The sequence below is a fragment of the Parasteatoda tepidariorum genome, chromosome 8, assembly GCF_982258835.1.
Source record: "Parasteatoda tepidariorum strain Cologne lab strain chromosome 8, Ptep-v5.0, whole genome shotgun sequence".
Classification (NCBI taxonomy): Eukaryota; Metazoa; Arthropoda; class Arachnida; order Araneae; family Theridiidae; genus Parasteatoda; species Parasteatoda tepidariorum.
The window spans coordinates 103,483,458-103,500,894 of NC_141762.1; the positions used below are offsets into that span (position 1 = coordinate 103,483,458).

Sequence of the window (17,437 nt, forward strand, 5' to 3'; positions counted from 1 at the left end):
ATACTTGTTTTTGATTAGATGAGAAAACTGAAATGTGTTGAAAGACTCTTACCGGAAGTACCCTTTTGTTCGAATTGACAGTCAAACTAATTACAATTTTTGTCAGATTTCGATTATCTCTTTCTTTCCCATCTAAATATTAAATTGAAAACTTCGACATTTACTTTATTATTTTCTATTTCGATTCTATAAAGGCTTATTAAAAGGAAAAAAAAAGCTGCGCTATCTTTTTAAAGCATAGGTTTCTAAAAGAGTAAAATTTCGAAGCAATGTGAAATTCAACTTAACTTAAAAATTCTGGTATAATTGTGTTTGATTCTTTTTTTAATCTAAAATACTTTTTAAGAGCATTTTATTTTCCCTCTTTCATTTTTCAGTCCGAGATGACAAAACAAAAGAGATGTTTATTTGTTTTAAGTTATTGACGTATGTTGTTTTTTGTTTGTAGGAGTGGGTGGACGTGAATCTTCGGTGGAATGCGAGTGAATACGGGGGTGTTAAAGATCTTCGAATACCCCCTTGGAGGATATGGAAGCCGGATGTTCTCATGTACAATAGGTACTTATTTTCTTTCTTAACAACGTTCGTTAACGGAAAAACTTGGAAACTTGTCTCAGGGACTGTATATGGGTGATTCTTTTTAAACATGACAATTCGGACCAAAAAGTTTCTTCAAATTTAAAGTCTTCAAAATAATCTAAAATTTTTTTGTATACTTCATTAGCTACATTTATTAATATCTTATACAGCAGTGTAGTTTATTGACATTTGCTCGAGAAAAAAAATAAAATCGAAATTCTCCAAATCTTGAATGCCAACAAAATGACATATTAGCTTAGAATTTTAAAAAACAGTCATTTTAAGAAAATATTAAGTAACTCAACTTATGCCTTTATGTTAGATGGACCATAATTTGCTAAAATTAATTCTTTTTATCCACTGTAGAGAGAAACAAAAAAAATTTTGTTGCTGATATGTACAGAATAAAATTGTGTATAATAATCAATCATTAAATAAATAAATGACTTTGATTACATCCAAGCATATTACAATCATACATAAACTTGGTATTAGGTTAATACAGTAGGGAACCGATTATCCGGAACGATCGGGACCATCGCTATTCCGGATAACTGATTTTTCCGGTTTTCTGAATCGCTACAAAGAGCCATTTTTTTTTTATTGTTAAACCCAACTAAAAAAAAAATGTTTAGAAATATTCTTAAAAAGAAGAAAAAATGATGAAGTAATACACTAATGATTATTTCCAAAATGATGGTAAGGTAAACATCTTTCAAAAAAGAAAGAAAAATCCTAAAATCTTATGAGGAAAAAAAAAAAATTTAAAAATATTGCGGGAAAATTTATCGAATTTCGTTCCGGTTTTTTGGTTTTCCGGTTTTCTGATTTCCGGATAACGGGTTCTGTACTGTATTTGCTTTTCCTCTTTACAGTACTATCAGTTAAACAAAATTTCTGGTAACACTTCAATGTCCTGGCATTCATAAGCCAGGAAAATGACAGCCAGGATAATGACAAATGCGCCATTTTATAGCATATAACTTTACTTTAATTTCAAATTTTGGCCTAAGACGTTTATATTCTACAGAAAACAACGGGATATCTTAAAATAACTCAGATTAATCTGTGTAGTTTATGTTATTAATGATTTCAAGAAGCCAGAAAAATGACAACACAAAAACCTACTCACCTTGAAAAATTTTTTATAATAGATTTTGAACCAGAAAATTGGTTCTTTATTCATGCAACAAACAAGACATGTTCATATAGGAGGGTATCTAATCAATCTATTAACATAAGATATTGATTGCTGGCTCTATCTATTTTGGTTATAAACCACTAAATAAAAGTAGCCAGAAAAATGACGGATTTTCTTGGGACAAACACATTATTGACAGAAAAAAATATTTTAAACGTAGTTTTTGTAAATAATACCCTCTGCGTACATTCTAGAAATGCTTACACCGGTTAAGATAAAAAAAAAATTATTTTGAAACATTTATGGGAAATTTTGAAGCTAGTTATTATTAGAAACATTGTTTGAGACGTGCCAGAAACATGAAATTTTGAAGTTCAATTAAATTTTAACGTATACAAAATAGTCAATGCTAGTGCAAAGTCATTTTAAAATGCCAACAGCAATGCTATTTATTATGACTGATATATTTCAAAAGTTATGAAACTTTTTTTTAAAAAAATTACCGAATGGTGAGTTTTCCCCCCTAGATTAAAACTATCAATGTATGATTTCCGTAAATTTTTATAATATTAAATGACGCTGAATAATGTTTTAAATATTTCACAATGCAATTTTTCACAGTGTAACAATGTCGCTGTGTAGCATTCTTAATGTAACATAGTAGTTATTCGCAAAGACTTTATGTTGTTTGAGTTTAATTATACAACTATTATTTAGTTCAGCCTAAAAGGAAAAAAAAAACAGATGCCCCATAAAAAATTCATAAAGAAACGATGAGTTTGCCGATGAGAATATTACACGGAAGAAATAAACATAATTGTAACAAATCCCAAATAGCGCCTAATCTTAGATAACATCTGAAAATCAATGAAATCTAACGTTATCTTGCACAACTTCTAAGATTAGAATGATACATAAGGTCGCTGTTTGCTCTGCATTATATAATATTAGATTCTAAGCGAACTAATAATATCTACCGTTCGCTGTAATGTTATTTTGCATTAGTTTTGATGCTGTATAATGTTAAATTTTGTATTTTCTGTTATTATTTTGCATTGCTTTTTATTTTTTGGAGTGAGCAAGAGGAAGATTTGGATGGTAGTAGAATAATTAGGTGATAAAGTTTTACTTAATTCTCTGTATTGCTGTGAAGCAGTAAAACATATAACAATGGTTTTATAATATCATTCCATGCATTATTTACTTAGCAATACAGAAATACTAAATAAAATTATATTAATGAATTCAGATATCATCCATTTTCTTCCCTCTTACTCCAAAGTATATCTTAGATTCAACAGTTTTTTTTTATTATTTAAACTTTAATTAAATAATACTATATTATAACACAAGTTAAAAATTTATGATTGTTAATAAATAATATATTTTTTTCTTGACTTTAGAACTATTTGATACAGTTTGAGTTAAGTAGTTCAATTGCAGATCTTTATTTACTTAAAATTATATTTCCAAGCAGTCATTAAATGCTTAGATGAAAGTTTTTATGAAATGTTCTGCAACAGTTAATAATGTGTGTTCTACACAAAAACAGGGATGAATCTCACAGGTTTCTCTCTTTCTTCAAACTTCAAACATCACAATCTACATGGGGACTTTCCACCATGGTAGATTTAAAGTGAACCCTGCGGAATATCCACACTGGTTGTTTCATTTGCTGCAAGGATTGAACTCCCAGTTTTCCCTCAGAGCGTGCAATTTCCATATGCAGTTGAAAACAAAAAGTTTCTACATAGATTTTTTTGAAGATGAATTAAATAATAAACGAGAATTTATTATAAAAGAAATATATTATAAATAAATATACAAAAGAAATAAATTATAAAGAAATGTACAAAAGAAATAAACTTCATATAATATAAAGAAATATGTAAAAGAAAATAAATTAAACTATACCATGCAAAAATTAAAAATTATTAAACAATGATTCCTTATTCGAAACTTAAATTATTTAACTTTAAAATGTTTTTAAAAATTTCTTACAACGAAAATCAATGGGTAAATGGCATCGATAACTGAAATGGATGATAATTTTAAAAGTTCGAATGTTAGATTGAACACTATTTAATCTTATATAATATTAGCTCTAATATTAGAAGATAGGACTCTTACGTTTTCTAGCAAGACAGTATTATATTGCATATTTCTAAGGTTAAATAATATCTTTTTGCTACCTGGGATAGTGTGTTGACTTGTGTCACTTTAAAGTTTCTTTCAGGGAAATTCATTACCATATCCCCTCAGGTAATTAAACATCGGCATCAAATTTCTTAAAAAGAATTTTTCCTTATTTTTTATAAATAAAGATCGAATTCTTTTTTCTATTTTATCTTTAATCTAAGTTTTTTTTTTTTTTTTTTTTTTTGCTTTCAATTTTTTATAGTCGTTCTTTTGTTTAAAAAAAAATCTGCTGAAGCTGCGAAGTTTTGCAGGGCCCACTGCCGTACTGGAAGGTTTCTGCAACAACTCTCAGCAGCTATAAGAAAAGCGTATTGTTAGCAAGAAAAAAAGAAAAAAAACGTTAATATTTCATGTGACGTCAGAGCCTTCGAAAAAACAGTCTCAAAACATAGCCACCATAAAGTTTGCAAACGTTTCACAGTAACATTTACGTTTTTCAATTTGTGATGATTATTTTTTTTTTTTTTTCATTTGAAATAATCGTAACCCGATGCAGAGGATTTTTCAAGTACGTGAGAAGCGTAGTTATGTGGAATAGAAAATCGACTAAATGATCTCCGTGGTTTTTTCGAATAATTTGCACACTGTAAAAAAAAAAAAAAGATTTCTCAAAATTAAGCAAAAATGCGTCAAAATTGTTCCGAAACAATTAATTATAGTCGAATTTGAAAGCCCCATATACTCATAATATAGTGACAGGCCCAAAACAGCATATGCTCAAACATCATTTCAAATCCGAAGTCTTATTTTGAAAATAATTAATGGAATCTCTAGGTATGCACTTTTTTGATTGAAACCCAATGTTTGAAAGAAAAGAAAAAAATTCTAATCGCCATTTTGCAAAAACTCTCTTAACTGCGAAACGTTTTATTCTTTTCTGCTGAAATTGTTCTACGTTAATACTGCGAGAAAAAAATATTGATAAATTGCTTAATGAAATAAATGAATTGTTTTTGCTAATTTCATTTAATGGAAAGTTACTTTAAACACGAAAGTAATTTCACTAATTACAAATTAATATTTCTTTCGATCGCAAAACTATTGTATTTCTTTGCCTTATATTAAAATTTATTGTCAATCAATACATAATCACAATTTACATTTATCAATTAAAAGATAACATGATTTAAAGTCGAATTTTTCTGAACTGAGTTGCAAATACGTACGGTTTTCAATTTAAGAAATGTTTAATTTAGAAAGTTTAACTTTTTATTATATTATTTTTAGTACAAGGTCTTTCGCTGGAAGATTTTACTTTGTTAATAATGTTCAACTCCATGGCCTTGTTATTTTGAACCCAATCCAGAAGACAAGTAACCTCCTCGATCAAGTATTGGGAGAAATCTGCCTTAGTGGAGGATTTTTTGATGGAACTGATTCGCATTTGTGTTGCATGTAGAGGAAAACCACAAAAACCTTTTACGTTTAGTCTGACTGCAAGGGGACTCCAACCCATAATCCGTCAACTGCTGAGCATATTTTTCGTCAGCACTGTGGTTGGTGTGAGCCGGGTGCGGAATTCGTATCGAAAAGCTACTGCTGAGATTTGAACTAGGTTCACCTCATAGGAAGGCTCTATCTCCTGAACCAACACGACTCCCTATTCATCAAATATTATTTTGTAATTTTATATTATTTTATAACCGTCTCTGAACAGCTGACCCAATATCAGATATACAACTACTAATACTCAACTCCTTAGCCTTAGAATTTTGAACCCAATCCAGAAGACAAGAAGGGAACTTCTGGATCCAGTATTGGGGGAAATTCGCTTTCATGGATGACTTTTTTGATGGAAATAAACCACATTTGCCATACACGGTGAAGAAAACCACGAGAACTTCCCTTGGTTAGCCTGATGGCAAGACTGTAACACATGATCTGTTTACCACTAAGAATATTTTACTTCAGCACTGTGGTCGGTGCAAGCCAGATACGGAATTCGTATCCATCAGACATCGCTGGGATTCGAACCCAGATCACCTCATTGGAAGGCGAATGCTCTATCCCCTGAGCTCTCACAGGAAGATTTTGTTTTTTCTTAAAATATATTTTGGAGTGCACAATCTGTGGCCCACCGACTGCTGATATGCGGCATAATGAAAAAAGAACTTTTTTTCCCCTCAGGAATTAAGGAAATGTCGAATATTTTAAATCGTGCTTTCGAGTCATTACTTTTTGACGGGTTTTATTTGTTCAGATTCCATTGTAAATCTATTTTGATTCTCGATCGCTTTTTTAACCGCTTGGTTATCTATATTCTGTGTGAGACAAAAAAAACTTACAATGAATAAAGCTTATCAAAAACGCTCCGTTAAAATACAATGTTATTATAAAAACTGTAAAAATTAAAAAAAATATATAATACATATAAACTAATATTGTTTGTGCTTTTTAAAAAAATTATAATTTAAGCCACTCCAACGATTAAGATTTTTTGTTAAACGCTTTGAAAACAGCATTTTTTTTTACTATACTGCTTTTAAAGCATTGAGACTGTTTTGAAAATAGTTTTAATATCAAGATTTATAATATAACATTTTAAGTGTAATTATTCCGTCAAAATTTGAGTTGTAAATTACTTTATTCAATTCTCCCTTTAATCAATTGATTTGTTTCAAAAGTGTTATTGCTTTTTCGAACTTCATCTTAAAATAAACTGATCTCTTGCAAATATTTAATTAACTAATTAAGACTAAAGGTTCCTTTTATTAAATCAGAGACATCACGAGATTTTATTTCTCAGAAAAATAACTTAGAAATGTTTTTTTCTATTTTGAAATCGTAAATGTCGACCCAATCGAAAAGGAAAAATTATGTTAACGAATAAAAGAAGCACTTTAAAATGGAATAAAAATATCAACAATCACCGGAATACATTAGTTAATAAGTCGCCATTAAGAATTTTAATCACTGATTGACCAAGTAGATTAATTCTAGGAAATAAAATGAATTTTTTTCTTTCATTTTGAAAATTCTAATTAATATCGGTTTTTCAATCAGTTAGAAGAAAGAGAGGAAATTTTTTTTTACTTCGTACGAAATCGAAGGGATAATATTTTTAAACTAATTATTCTTGTTCGCAATTAGCTTTCCTTTTGTTTTTACAGTGCATTTGCGATGCAAAATAATTTATAATACTTTTTCTCCTATTTAATAATTTAATTTATATAAAATTACTTTTTTCTGCTCAACATAAAATTACAACCAGAATTATTCGTGGACAGTAAACAGGATATTCGATTATCTCGAAATGTGTATAATCGTAAGAAAAAATAAATATTGATTACGAGGATAAACATTTACATTTATTTGCGAGATTACTTGCTCTAAGACAGGGTTTCTTAACCTGTGGTTCATGAACCCCTAAGGGATCCATGAGTTATATTTTGTGGGTCCGTTGACTTCTCCTAATTTTTAAAACGTTTGGAAGCCTACCGATTGCTTGTAAATCGAACTATGGCAGCTATAATTCCGTTTGCTACTGTGTATCTTTGCGAAGCGGGATTTTCCACACTTGTGACAATAAAAATATAACATCGAAATCGATTGAATGTTGAACATGATATGCACGTTGCTTTGTCGAAAACCATCCCCCAATTAAATTTATTAATTACGGAAAAGCAGCAGCAACCTTCACATTAAAAATTTTAATTTTAAAAATTTTGTATACTATTAAAATAATAAAATCAAATGTTTTCTAATAATTGATGTTTTTTGCAATTATTTTTTTTTCTCACAGGGGGGTGGTCCGTGACTTCTTGAAAATTTTTTAAAAGGGGTCCATTATAGCAAAAAGGTTAAGAAACACTGCTCTAAGAGATGTTTTAAATCCTAAATTATATTCATTGGTGTAGGAAATTAATAGAGTTTGCAGACTGGGTCGATTATCTCTAGAACTACTGGACCGATTTTAATGAAATTTGATGTGTACATACATTGATGCAATAGAAAACAAATGTGCAGCATAAAAAAAATCATTTTTAAATCTAACTCATGAAATGACTTGATCCTTTCAGCGCAGACGAGAAGTTTGATGGCACCCACCCTACAAATGTTGTAGTGCGTAACAATGGCAGCTGCACGTACATTCCACCGGGGATATTCAAGAGTACTTGTAAGATAGACATCACGTGGTTTCCCTTCGATGACCAGAAGTGCGAGATGAAGTTCGGTTCTTGGACATATGACGGGAATCAACTGGACCTTCGGCTGTCCAACGAAGAAGGTGGGGATCTCTCCACATACATCACGAACGGAGAGTGGGATCTCATCGGTGAGTATTTACATTATAGCAGATACTTAAATAAATCCATTTAACGATTTCAGTTCAGACTTGCACCACTTTATGAGTCAATAAATTCTTTAATAATTTCTTTGGAACCAATCACAGGGACCTTTCACACGGCATGCGATTCACGTGATCACCGTTGAAAGAAAACTATTGGTGAGATTTTCGCGGGAAAATATATTTTACCAATTGGGTATAATATGAAAAAAAAAACACAACTACTTCTACTTACTAGGAATAACATTTACCTTTTAGTTTAATTAATAAGCTGAGTTCTAAATATGTTTAATAAATTCATATTTCAAAAGGAACTAGACTAATGCAATTCCAACCTGCCGAGTAGCGACTTATAACAACACACTTCATGTAATGTTTACTTGTTGCTAAAAATCAGGTTCGCAGAAAATGCTGTTTTTTAGTTAAATTTAGTAGGAATAACACATCCTGTGACGTAGGCTATAGTATACCCAATTAGGTGCTCATTTTTTTCACGAAACCGGTCAGTGAATAATTGCTCTTCTCTGGTCACAGCTGGAAAGCCAGAACGACGAATGCCTTTGAGGACAAAATTTACATTTTAACGTTTAGATTACCATTCACTAGGTGATCCTTCGACAATGGCCCTTCCATACGCAGCACAAATGTCTCGAACAGCCTTTGCAGCCTTAGAGCCTTGATTGAAATCAAAAATTCTCCTTTCATTTTATTGATCTCTGAATATTTACGAAAATTAAATGAAAAAACATCGACTCCTTAAAACAAATCACCCCTTTTCGAATCATCTAAAACAGTATTCCAAAATAATCAAATGACATGTGCGGAATTATGTTACAACTAATAAGAAATGAGCATAATTTTTAGCTGCCTAATAAAAAAAACGGAATTTGGAATAAATTGAAAGAATAGTGTGATGTGTGAGAATGTTAATTATGTTCCTGGCTAAGAAACTGAGCTTAATTTATAATTGAATTTAATATTTCTCAATGAGTATGAAGTTGATATTAAGTTCACAAAACAAACACGTTTCTAAAATTACTTAAGGATTCATGTTTCAGTTCATAAATAAACACATTTCGTTTTATTCTTCTTCGTCTACGGTTATAGTTACTGTCTAAACCATTAGTATAAATATTTATTTTCAATTAACTTATTTAAAACTCGTTTGCGTTTATCTAAGGATCTTTGGAATAAAAAAAGTGTAATTTTCCTTCTCATCTATTAATTATTATTTTCTTTGAAAATAAAGAATTCCATATGAAACGCAATTGTAATTAATTTATTCTCTGTTTAATAAATAAGTAGACGTCTACGTGAAATAATGATTAAAGGAATAACTTTATTAAGGTTCTTTAAATCTTTGGATTTCTTTCTTTCTTTCAGTAATTTATTTTAAATTTAAACACTGTAAGAAACATCTCAACACCGAAAATGGTACTTTTCACCAAATTGGTGTCGTGAAACGACATACTTTTACTGCACCAAACATGTTTCTTTTATAAAATGTAATGTCATTTGAAATTTATAAAGATTCATTGCTTATTTACGATACAGCATAAAGTAAGAATTTAAGGATTCATGTTTCTAAAAATAAAATGTGTTTATTAACGGATAGAAAATATTCTCAAATTATTTAATGCAAGTGACAGATTTAAGTCCACCTTCTTAAAAGAACATCTTTATTATACAACTATAACTACCTTTTATAACAACTCTTTTTTTTAAAGCATCGGGCGAGGCGAAATCAAAATTTCACATTCTTGTAAACGAAAAAAATGACGATCGTCAGAAAGTTTAACCAAGATTGACGAAATAATTTCATGAATTTAGTTAACTTGAGTACGCGAATCGAATCTTTATCATTTATTTTATTTTATAACCTTCGTTAAACAGCCGACCCAATTTTTGGGGGTTTACGACTACTAATGCTCAACTCTACATTCTTGTCATTTTGAACCTAATCCAGAAGACAAGGGGACGACTGGATCAAATATTGGGAGAAATTTAGTCTTCGTTTAGGATTTTTTGATGGAACTAACCCGCATTTGGTTTACGTGGAGAGGTAAGACCACGAGAACGTCCCTAGGTTGGCCTGATGCCAAAGGGACTCTAACCCATGATCCGTCTACCACTGAGGATACTTCACGTGAACACTGTGGTCGATGCAAGCCAGATGCGGACTCGTATCGATCAGTCATCCCTGGGATTCGAACCTAGTTCACCACATTGGAAGGAGAAAGCTCTATCCCCTGAGCCATCGCGACTCAAAAATGTTTCCATGCCGGGAATCGAACCCGGAAGTTTAAGATATAACAACACCAGGACCCGAGCTATGGACTTCAAATTATTAGCCATTAAATTAGCCACATATCAAAGGTAATCGCCAATTTCCGTAAGTCTTAGCCAAATGCAAATTTTAACAAGTTTTTATGATGAATTGTTTCGCGTATTTTACGCGAACGGTAGTTTATTTCAGGCTTATATTATTTGAAACCAATTCTAATTGGTTATGCGGCTCATCTTACGAAAACTACTGAAATCGAATAAAAAATACTGTCTGTTGAGAAAAATTCATTTTGACGTAATTTTGAGGATCGAGTTAAATATATATATTTTTTTCCAGTATGGAGCAGCAATAGCTCAGGAGATAGAGAGTTCACCTTCTAATCAGGCGAACCGGGTTCGAATCCCAATCGATGCGAATTCCACATCCGGCTTGCAGCGACCACACTGCTGACGTGAAATATCCTCAGTGGTAGACGGATCATGAGTTAGAGTCCCTTTGCCGTCAGGCTAAACTTGGGAGGTTCTCGTGCTCTTCCTCTCCATGTAACGCAAATGCGGGTAAGCTCCATCAAAAAGTCCTCCACGAAGGCAAATTTCTCCCAATACTTGATCCAGGAGTTCCCTTGTCTTCTGGATTGGGAATTACAAGGCTACGGAGTAGTAACATTAGTAGTCGTTAACCCATAAATTTGGGTCGGCTATATTCAACGACGGTTATAAAATTAAATATAAAAACAACAAATTAGGATAGGTATAACATCACAGTTTTAACAGTGAATGAAAATTTCAATCAATACTATCTCTTTTAAATCTCGTAAAAAGTTTTCTACTGTAAGCCAAATGAAAAAAAAAGACAATTTATTTTTTTAAAAAAATAGCTCGTTAATATTTGAAATCTAAATTTACAATATATTGTTAAGGTTCAATGTTTAATTTGAACATATCATACGCGAGAATGTTTGTTTAAAATAGAAACAATGAAAGTATTCAAAGCTATAATAAAGCTTAAAAAGACCGATTTTGAAAAACAACAAATAAGCAGAAGTAGGCCATTAGAGGGATTACACATTGCCTAGCTCTTAAATTTAATCATTTCTAATCCTTTTTTTAAACAAATAAATCTGTTTGTTAATTCTATAAAGAGCAAATGTTTCGATTCTCAATAAATGTAGCGCTTTTTATTTCAATGGAAGTGTATCATTACTCGTTGCCAAGACACAGATGAGCAAAAAAAAGAAGGCGGGTACAGCTAAGAGAGAACCACGAAATGAACGGTAATGTACTGATTAATAATTTTCTTTTTATTGGTTCTGCAGCTGCAACCACCGAAATATTAACTGAATCGAATATTTTGGACAGTGTGAAAAATAAAAGCAATACAGCAATAAATTGTGAGGAGGACTTTGAAGAAATATTTCTTCAGTGTGCCATTTATTATTGGTGAGATGGTGGAATATCAAGGTATGGGTGAAATTTGTATTCGTATAGTGGGCCAGTTGAAGAATTGATGTTGAAAACAGAAGATGATGAAAATAATAGTTGAGCCGGATTAGAATTAATAAAAGGCTTTTATTTAGTAGTATAGTATTTGTAGAGCTCGAGATACAAAACTAAATATTATCCATAAATTTTAGTTGAATCAATTTTACATAATAATATTAATAAGGACAGGCCATGGGAGACGAATCCCCCACAACCTGCCTAGTCAAAAGCCAAATTAAAAAGTACATGTAAATTGTTCCCAGCGGACACAGAAGCATTGGAAGGAGATCCAAAATTGGCGATTTATTAAAATATAGCATAGCCAAAACAAAGCCAACCAGCATATCAATATAGAGTTAAAATAATACCTTGGCGATCACGAGTCGCCAACAAATTTATGTGAATTCTTATAACCATGCAACCGAAACATTTAGCCGTTGGAAAATTAGAATAAAAAGTTATAAATAGATTTTTGTTCTCGATTAGAGGCGACAGTGAATATATAAGTCTGCATTAGTAATGAAATAAAAAAAGTATCCGTTACATTAATCTAGAAGAGAAGAAATAAATATTTTATGTTTGTTTTAAAAAGATTAAGTTTTTGATTTATTTTAAAAATAATTCTATTAATAAAAATAAGCTTAAGTAATGAAGGATATTTTAAAAGATAGAAAATAAATATGTGTATGCAAATTGTGGCATCACAAGGACAAAGAAGATGAAAACGGAAATTATGAAGAAATCACCAAACCTTCATGTAATAAAATGTTAAAATCATTTGAAACAATTCGATAGTGGATAATAATTTACAAGATAAAGGTGCATCAATTGCTATTTGAATTATGTCGAGTGTTTATGAATTTAAAACCTGTTTTGTGTTGTATAAGTATTTCAAATGATGATTTTCTATATAACGAATTTTCCATATGAGGAACTTTTTATCGGAATTCTGCAACTTCGTTAAATAGAGATCGGGCTGCATTAATTTCTTTCTTTTAAACACTGTAAAAACTGTGGCATAATATATCTCCGAAATTGCCGTTGAACAATCTGAAAGAATTATGTGAAGAATCTATTTATTTCACCTTAGCATTGCATTCAACATTCAGATACATTTAAAAAATGGTAGTTAATATATTTAAACCAACAAAGGAGAAATTGTAAACCAAGTTCCGGTACATTCATCCTTAAATTATTGTTGTTTTCGAAAATACCAATTAAAGCATACTTTGGATAGGATAAGCAGTTTTTTTTTTATCATCGATTATGGGAAGACTTGACTTTGTTGGTATATTCAATGTGGCTATACCTCCGCAGAAAAAGTTCTCCGTTTAAAAAATTAGAAACTAGAGCACCGATTTGGCGATTTGAAAACATGCTTATGTATAAACATATGAAAATTAAAAAAAAAGAACCAATCACATAACGGTAAGTAGAAATTATGGTTAACCAATTCTGACGTCATCAAAAGCAGAGACAGCAAAGAAAAGAATAACATGGTAACCAGATACTGACTATCGGCGGAAATTTTGCAATCGAAATTTGTTGCCAGATCCCGACTTTACACGTTAACCAAGAAAATTATTTGCATGAAAATCAAACAAATATAATGTCTCAGTTTAGGGCCGGGATAGCCTGGTCGGTAGGGCGCTGGGCCCATATCCAAGAGGTCGTGGATTCGATCCTCGCCGGCCGAAGACTCCCCGTGTAGTAAATGGTGACTGATGCACGTTAAATCAGTCGAGTCTCAAAGTCCTCCACGTTCCCACAACAAATCAATACCTCTGGGGGTACTGATCCAGGAGTTTCCTTGTCTTCTGGATTGGTTCAAAATTACAAGGCTACGGAGTTGAACGTTAGTAGTCGTAAACCCATGAACTTGGGTCGGCTGTTCAACGACGGTTATAAAAAAAAATGTCTCAGTTTAGTAAAAAAAGATATTTCTAGATCATATTTGAAAAAGAATTCCCAAGTAAATTCGCAGAAATTTGACTTTTGAGGAAAGGAATGTAAATTATGGTAGGTATTTTATTTACGTCTCACTAAAGCTGCAATATGGGCTATTGGCGGCAGTCTGGGAAGCATCCTTGAAGATGATCCGAGGACAAGCATCGTAATTTTGATCCTCTGCAGAGGCTCCCCTGCTTTAGCAGACCAACGATCTGCGCGCGAAGTCAAGCATTTTACGGTAGAACAGTTTAACGAGGACCGATAACGCGCACCCTCGATCCCTACGCAGGCTGATCAAAGTGGTCACCCATCTGCCTACTGCCCGCAGTCACGTCCGTATTCACCAGCACAGATTACCTCCGGGTAATCTATGAGTAAGAGTAAAATCACGAGTTTAGTGCGAAACGTTATTCTCCAGCCGAAATTTCGCCAAACTCACAGATTTCATCGACAGTTCTGACTCTCCGGGTAACCCTCCATTTTTGCCGTGTTATCGGAGGGTAACCTATTGACGAGGAGCTTGTAAACAAACAAGATGGAGGATTCTATAGCTGCGTTTGAGCTTGAAGATCTTGAATTTCTTGAAACTGTTGAAAGAAGGGAAAGATATGTCCCAACTATCAGAAATAATGACCTAAGAAGAGTTAGATGAAATAGACTTTTTTGAAAGACATCGTTTCTTAAAACCTCTCCACTTAAATTAGCGATACTCACGCTAATTTGTTTATGCACGATGCACGTGTTTATATTATATACAAAGTCACATGGTTTTACCTTGCCCAATCAAAGGCCTCGTTATATTTCCTGCAAGAGTTGTGAAATCCTCTGTTGAAAACGGTTGGAGAATAAAAAGCGAGGGTTAATCCGAGAGTAACTCTGAACCGTGGATATTCCGATCCCCGAGTTACTCTTGAATTTAACTCGGCGTGGTGAATACGGGTGTCAGTGATGCTTCACTTCGGTGTTCTACTGAGAACCGCATCCTTATGATCAGTCCACTGCGGGACCCGTAATTTTTGAAGCGTTTTGAAAGTTGAAATTTATGAATAAGGTGAATAATGTGGAGCAACTTATTTGTAGTAACTGATCATTTATTTGAATTTTTTTTACTCGAAAAAGCGAAGAAAACAGATTTTGAGGCATTGCTTGCGCATCCTCTAACTAAAAACTGCGTTTCAGTATTTTTTATAAACGTCGATGAACAACCGACCCAATTTTTAGGATTTACGACTACTAATGTTGAACTCCGTAGCCATGTCATTTTGGATCCAACTCAGAAGACGAAAAAGCTGTTGTATCAAGTATCAGGAGAAATTTACCTTCTCGGATGACTTTTTTGACCGAACTAACCCGCATTTGAGTTATATGGAGAGGAAAAGGAAGACCACGAGAATCTCCCATGGTTTGCCAGATTGCAAGGGGACTCAAATCCATGATCCATCTACCACTGAGGATATTTCACGTCAGAACTGTGGTCAAGTGCAAGCCGGATGCGGAATTCCTATCGAGCAGGGATGGAACCCCGGTTCACCTCATTGGAAGTCAAGCGCTCCATCCCAGAGCCATCGCTGCCCTGTGTTGCAGTATTCACTGCGATTTTTTAAATAAATAATTTTTCTTCTTCTAATGCCTGTTTTGTTTTTTAGCACTGCCAGGCAAGCGCAACGAGATAATTTATGCTTGCTGCCCAGAGCCTTACGTGGACATCACCTTCTATATCCACATCAGGCGGAGGACTTTATATTACGGATTCAACCTCATCATTCCATGTGTTCTCATCTCTTCGATGGCACTTCTGGGATTCGCTCTTCCACCCGACTCAGGAGAGAAGCTCACACTTGGTACATTATCCATTCTGTCTATATATGTACATGTTAGTAAATATACCGAAGAGCCATTTCATTATGACCACCCTCCATCTATAACAATAGGCTAGCCCAGGTTTTCATGGTTTCTGGCTGGCCCTGGAACAATGTTTTCATGGGGCACATTAGGACCCATAATCCTCATACAAAAATCCCTGACGTCTGTAAGCTACTTGAACATAGTTGTTCACCCATTCATGGCAACAGTTTTTCCTGCGGGAGATGGTGTTTACCAACAGGATAATGCACCATGTCATAAGGGTCTAATCGTCATGGAACATTCCAGTGACTTTCAAGTCATGTTTAGGCCCCCAAATTCACCTGACCTTAATCCAATAAAGCATTTGTGGTCCTACTTGGAAAACCAAATTCGTGCTGCCACGCTACCCCCTCACAATGTGAGGGAATTGCGGGACAAGTTGGTGAGCGCTTAGTACCAGATACCTCAGTCTACCTATCAGCACCTTGTGGAATCAATGCCACGGCGGATGCTAGCAGTTTTGAGGGCTAAAGGTGGACCTACATGTTATTAGCAGGGTGGTCGTAATGCAATGGCTCTTCGGTGTATAATACCCAGATATAGCAAAATAAGGTTTATTTTCACCTAGCAAAAACCTTTTAATGTAAGCCTAATAAAGTTTGTTATGCGGTTTGAGTGCAAACCTTCTAACCTTAAAACGAGATCTGTGACCATTTGCTCTATTCTACCGACATTACCCTCATCCAAAACCTTAGAAAACAAACTTCTATATAAGAACCTTAAATCGAGGTTGACATAGGGTGTTCGAGAGGGAAACAAATCCCTGTTGTTGTTGTTGCGCGCCCCAATTGGCCAGGTCCATGACGTTATACACCCTCAAAAAATTTAACACCTTCCATCTGCTAAATCCTGCTTGGGTGAGCCCTAGGCACGGGAAGATGGGGTGAGACGAGGCCTGCTCTGAAGAACAGTTGTTAAAAATTTCAAAGTTCTTGGATCCTTCCGAAAATTTCATTGATTTAAGGTGCCCACTTCGAAAGCGGGCAAGAATAGTTCGTTCCTGTCTACTAAAACCTTGGGCCAGGGAGCCTCCAGGTCGAGAACTCTGATACCATGTGTGCTTTTGGGGGGGAGATTCCAAGTGGTCTGGTTTTTGTGTTTTATTTTTGAGAATATTTTGAGAAAAAATCCTTTAATAAAGTTAGTCTCAAAGTGGAAATAGTCTTAAATCTACGTAATTATAAGTTTTTTTTCGCAATATCTTGTAAACTCAGTTAAAAATACACCTTGTCATGAAATTTTAATGCACAATGCAATTGGATCCTATCTCTAATGTCGCGTCAGCCTAAACATCGTAAGTGACAATGCTTTTTTAAAAAAGTTTAAAAACGAATAATTTTTAATCTTCTTAAGATGAAGGTTTGAAACTTCAATATTTTTGCTTTATTGAAAAAAATATTTTTAGTACAAACACTTTCTTGATAATAAAGAAGAAATTCCGTCATGGCTGCCGTAATGTTATATGCTTTCTGGGATAGGTGCCTCAAGTTTTCGCGATTGCCCCACTCTCTCAACTTTTCTACATTACCACGGTTTCGCGAGTTTCCCCTTGTCAGTATATATCCCATCTTCTTTCAAAAACGTGCTGATTTTATAACCGTCGTTCA

The 17,437-nt window shown here is 33.3% G+C and overlaps 1 protein-coding gene across 1 annotated transcript in view; it reads left to right on the top strand.

The window, feature by feature from the left end:
• Window positions 1–454: 454 nt before the first annotated feature.
• LOC147806594 (neuronal acetylcholine receptor subunit alpha-7-like) overlaps window positions 455–17,437 on the top strand; it is a 39,491-nt gene continuing 22,508 nt past the window's right edge. The window contains exons 1-3 of the mRNA XM_087149455.1: window positions 455–558; window positions 7,939–8,195; window positions 15,572–15,766. Of these exons, the coding sequence (XP_087005581.1) occupies window positions 548–558; window positions 7,939–8,195; window positions 15,572–15,766 (463 nt within the window). The 5' untranslated portion in view covers window positions 455–547. The remainder of the gene's footprint in view (window positions 559–7,938; window positions 8,196–15,571; window positions 15,767–17,437) is intronic.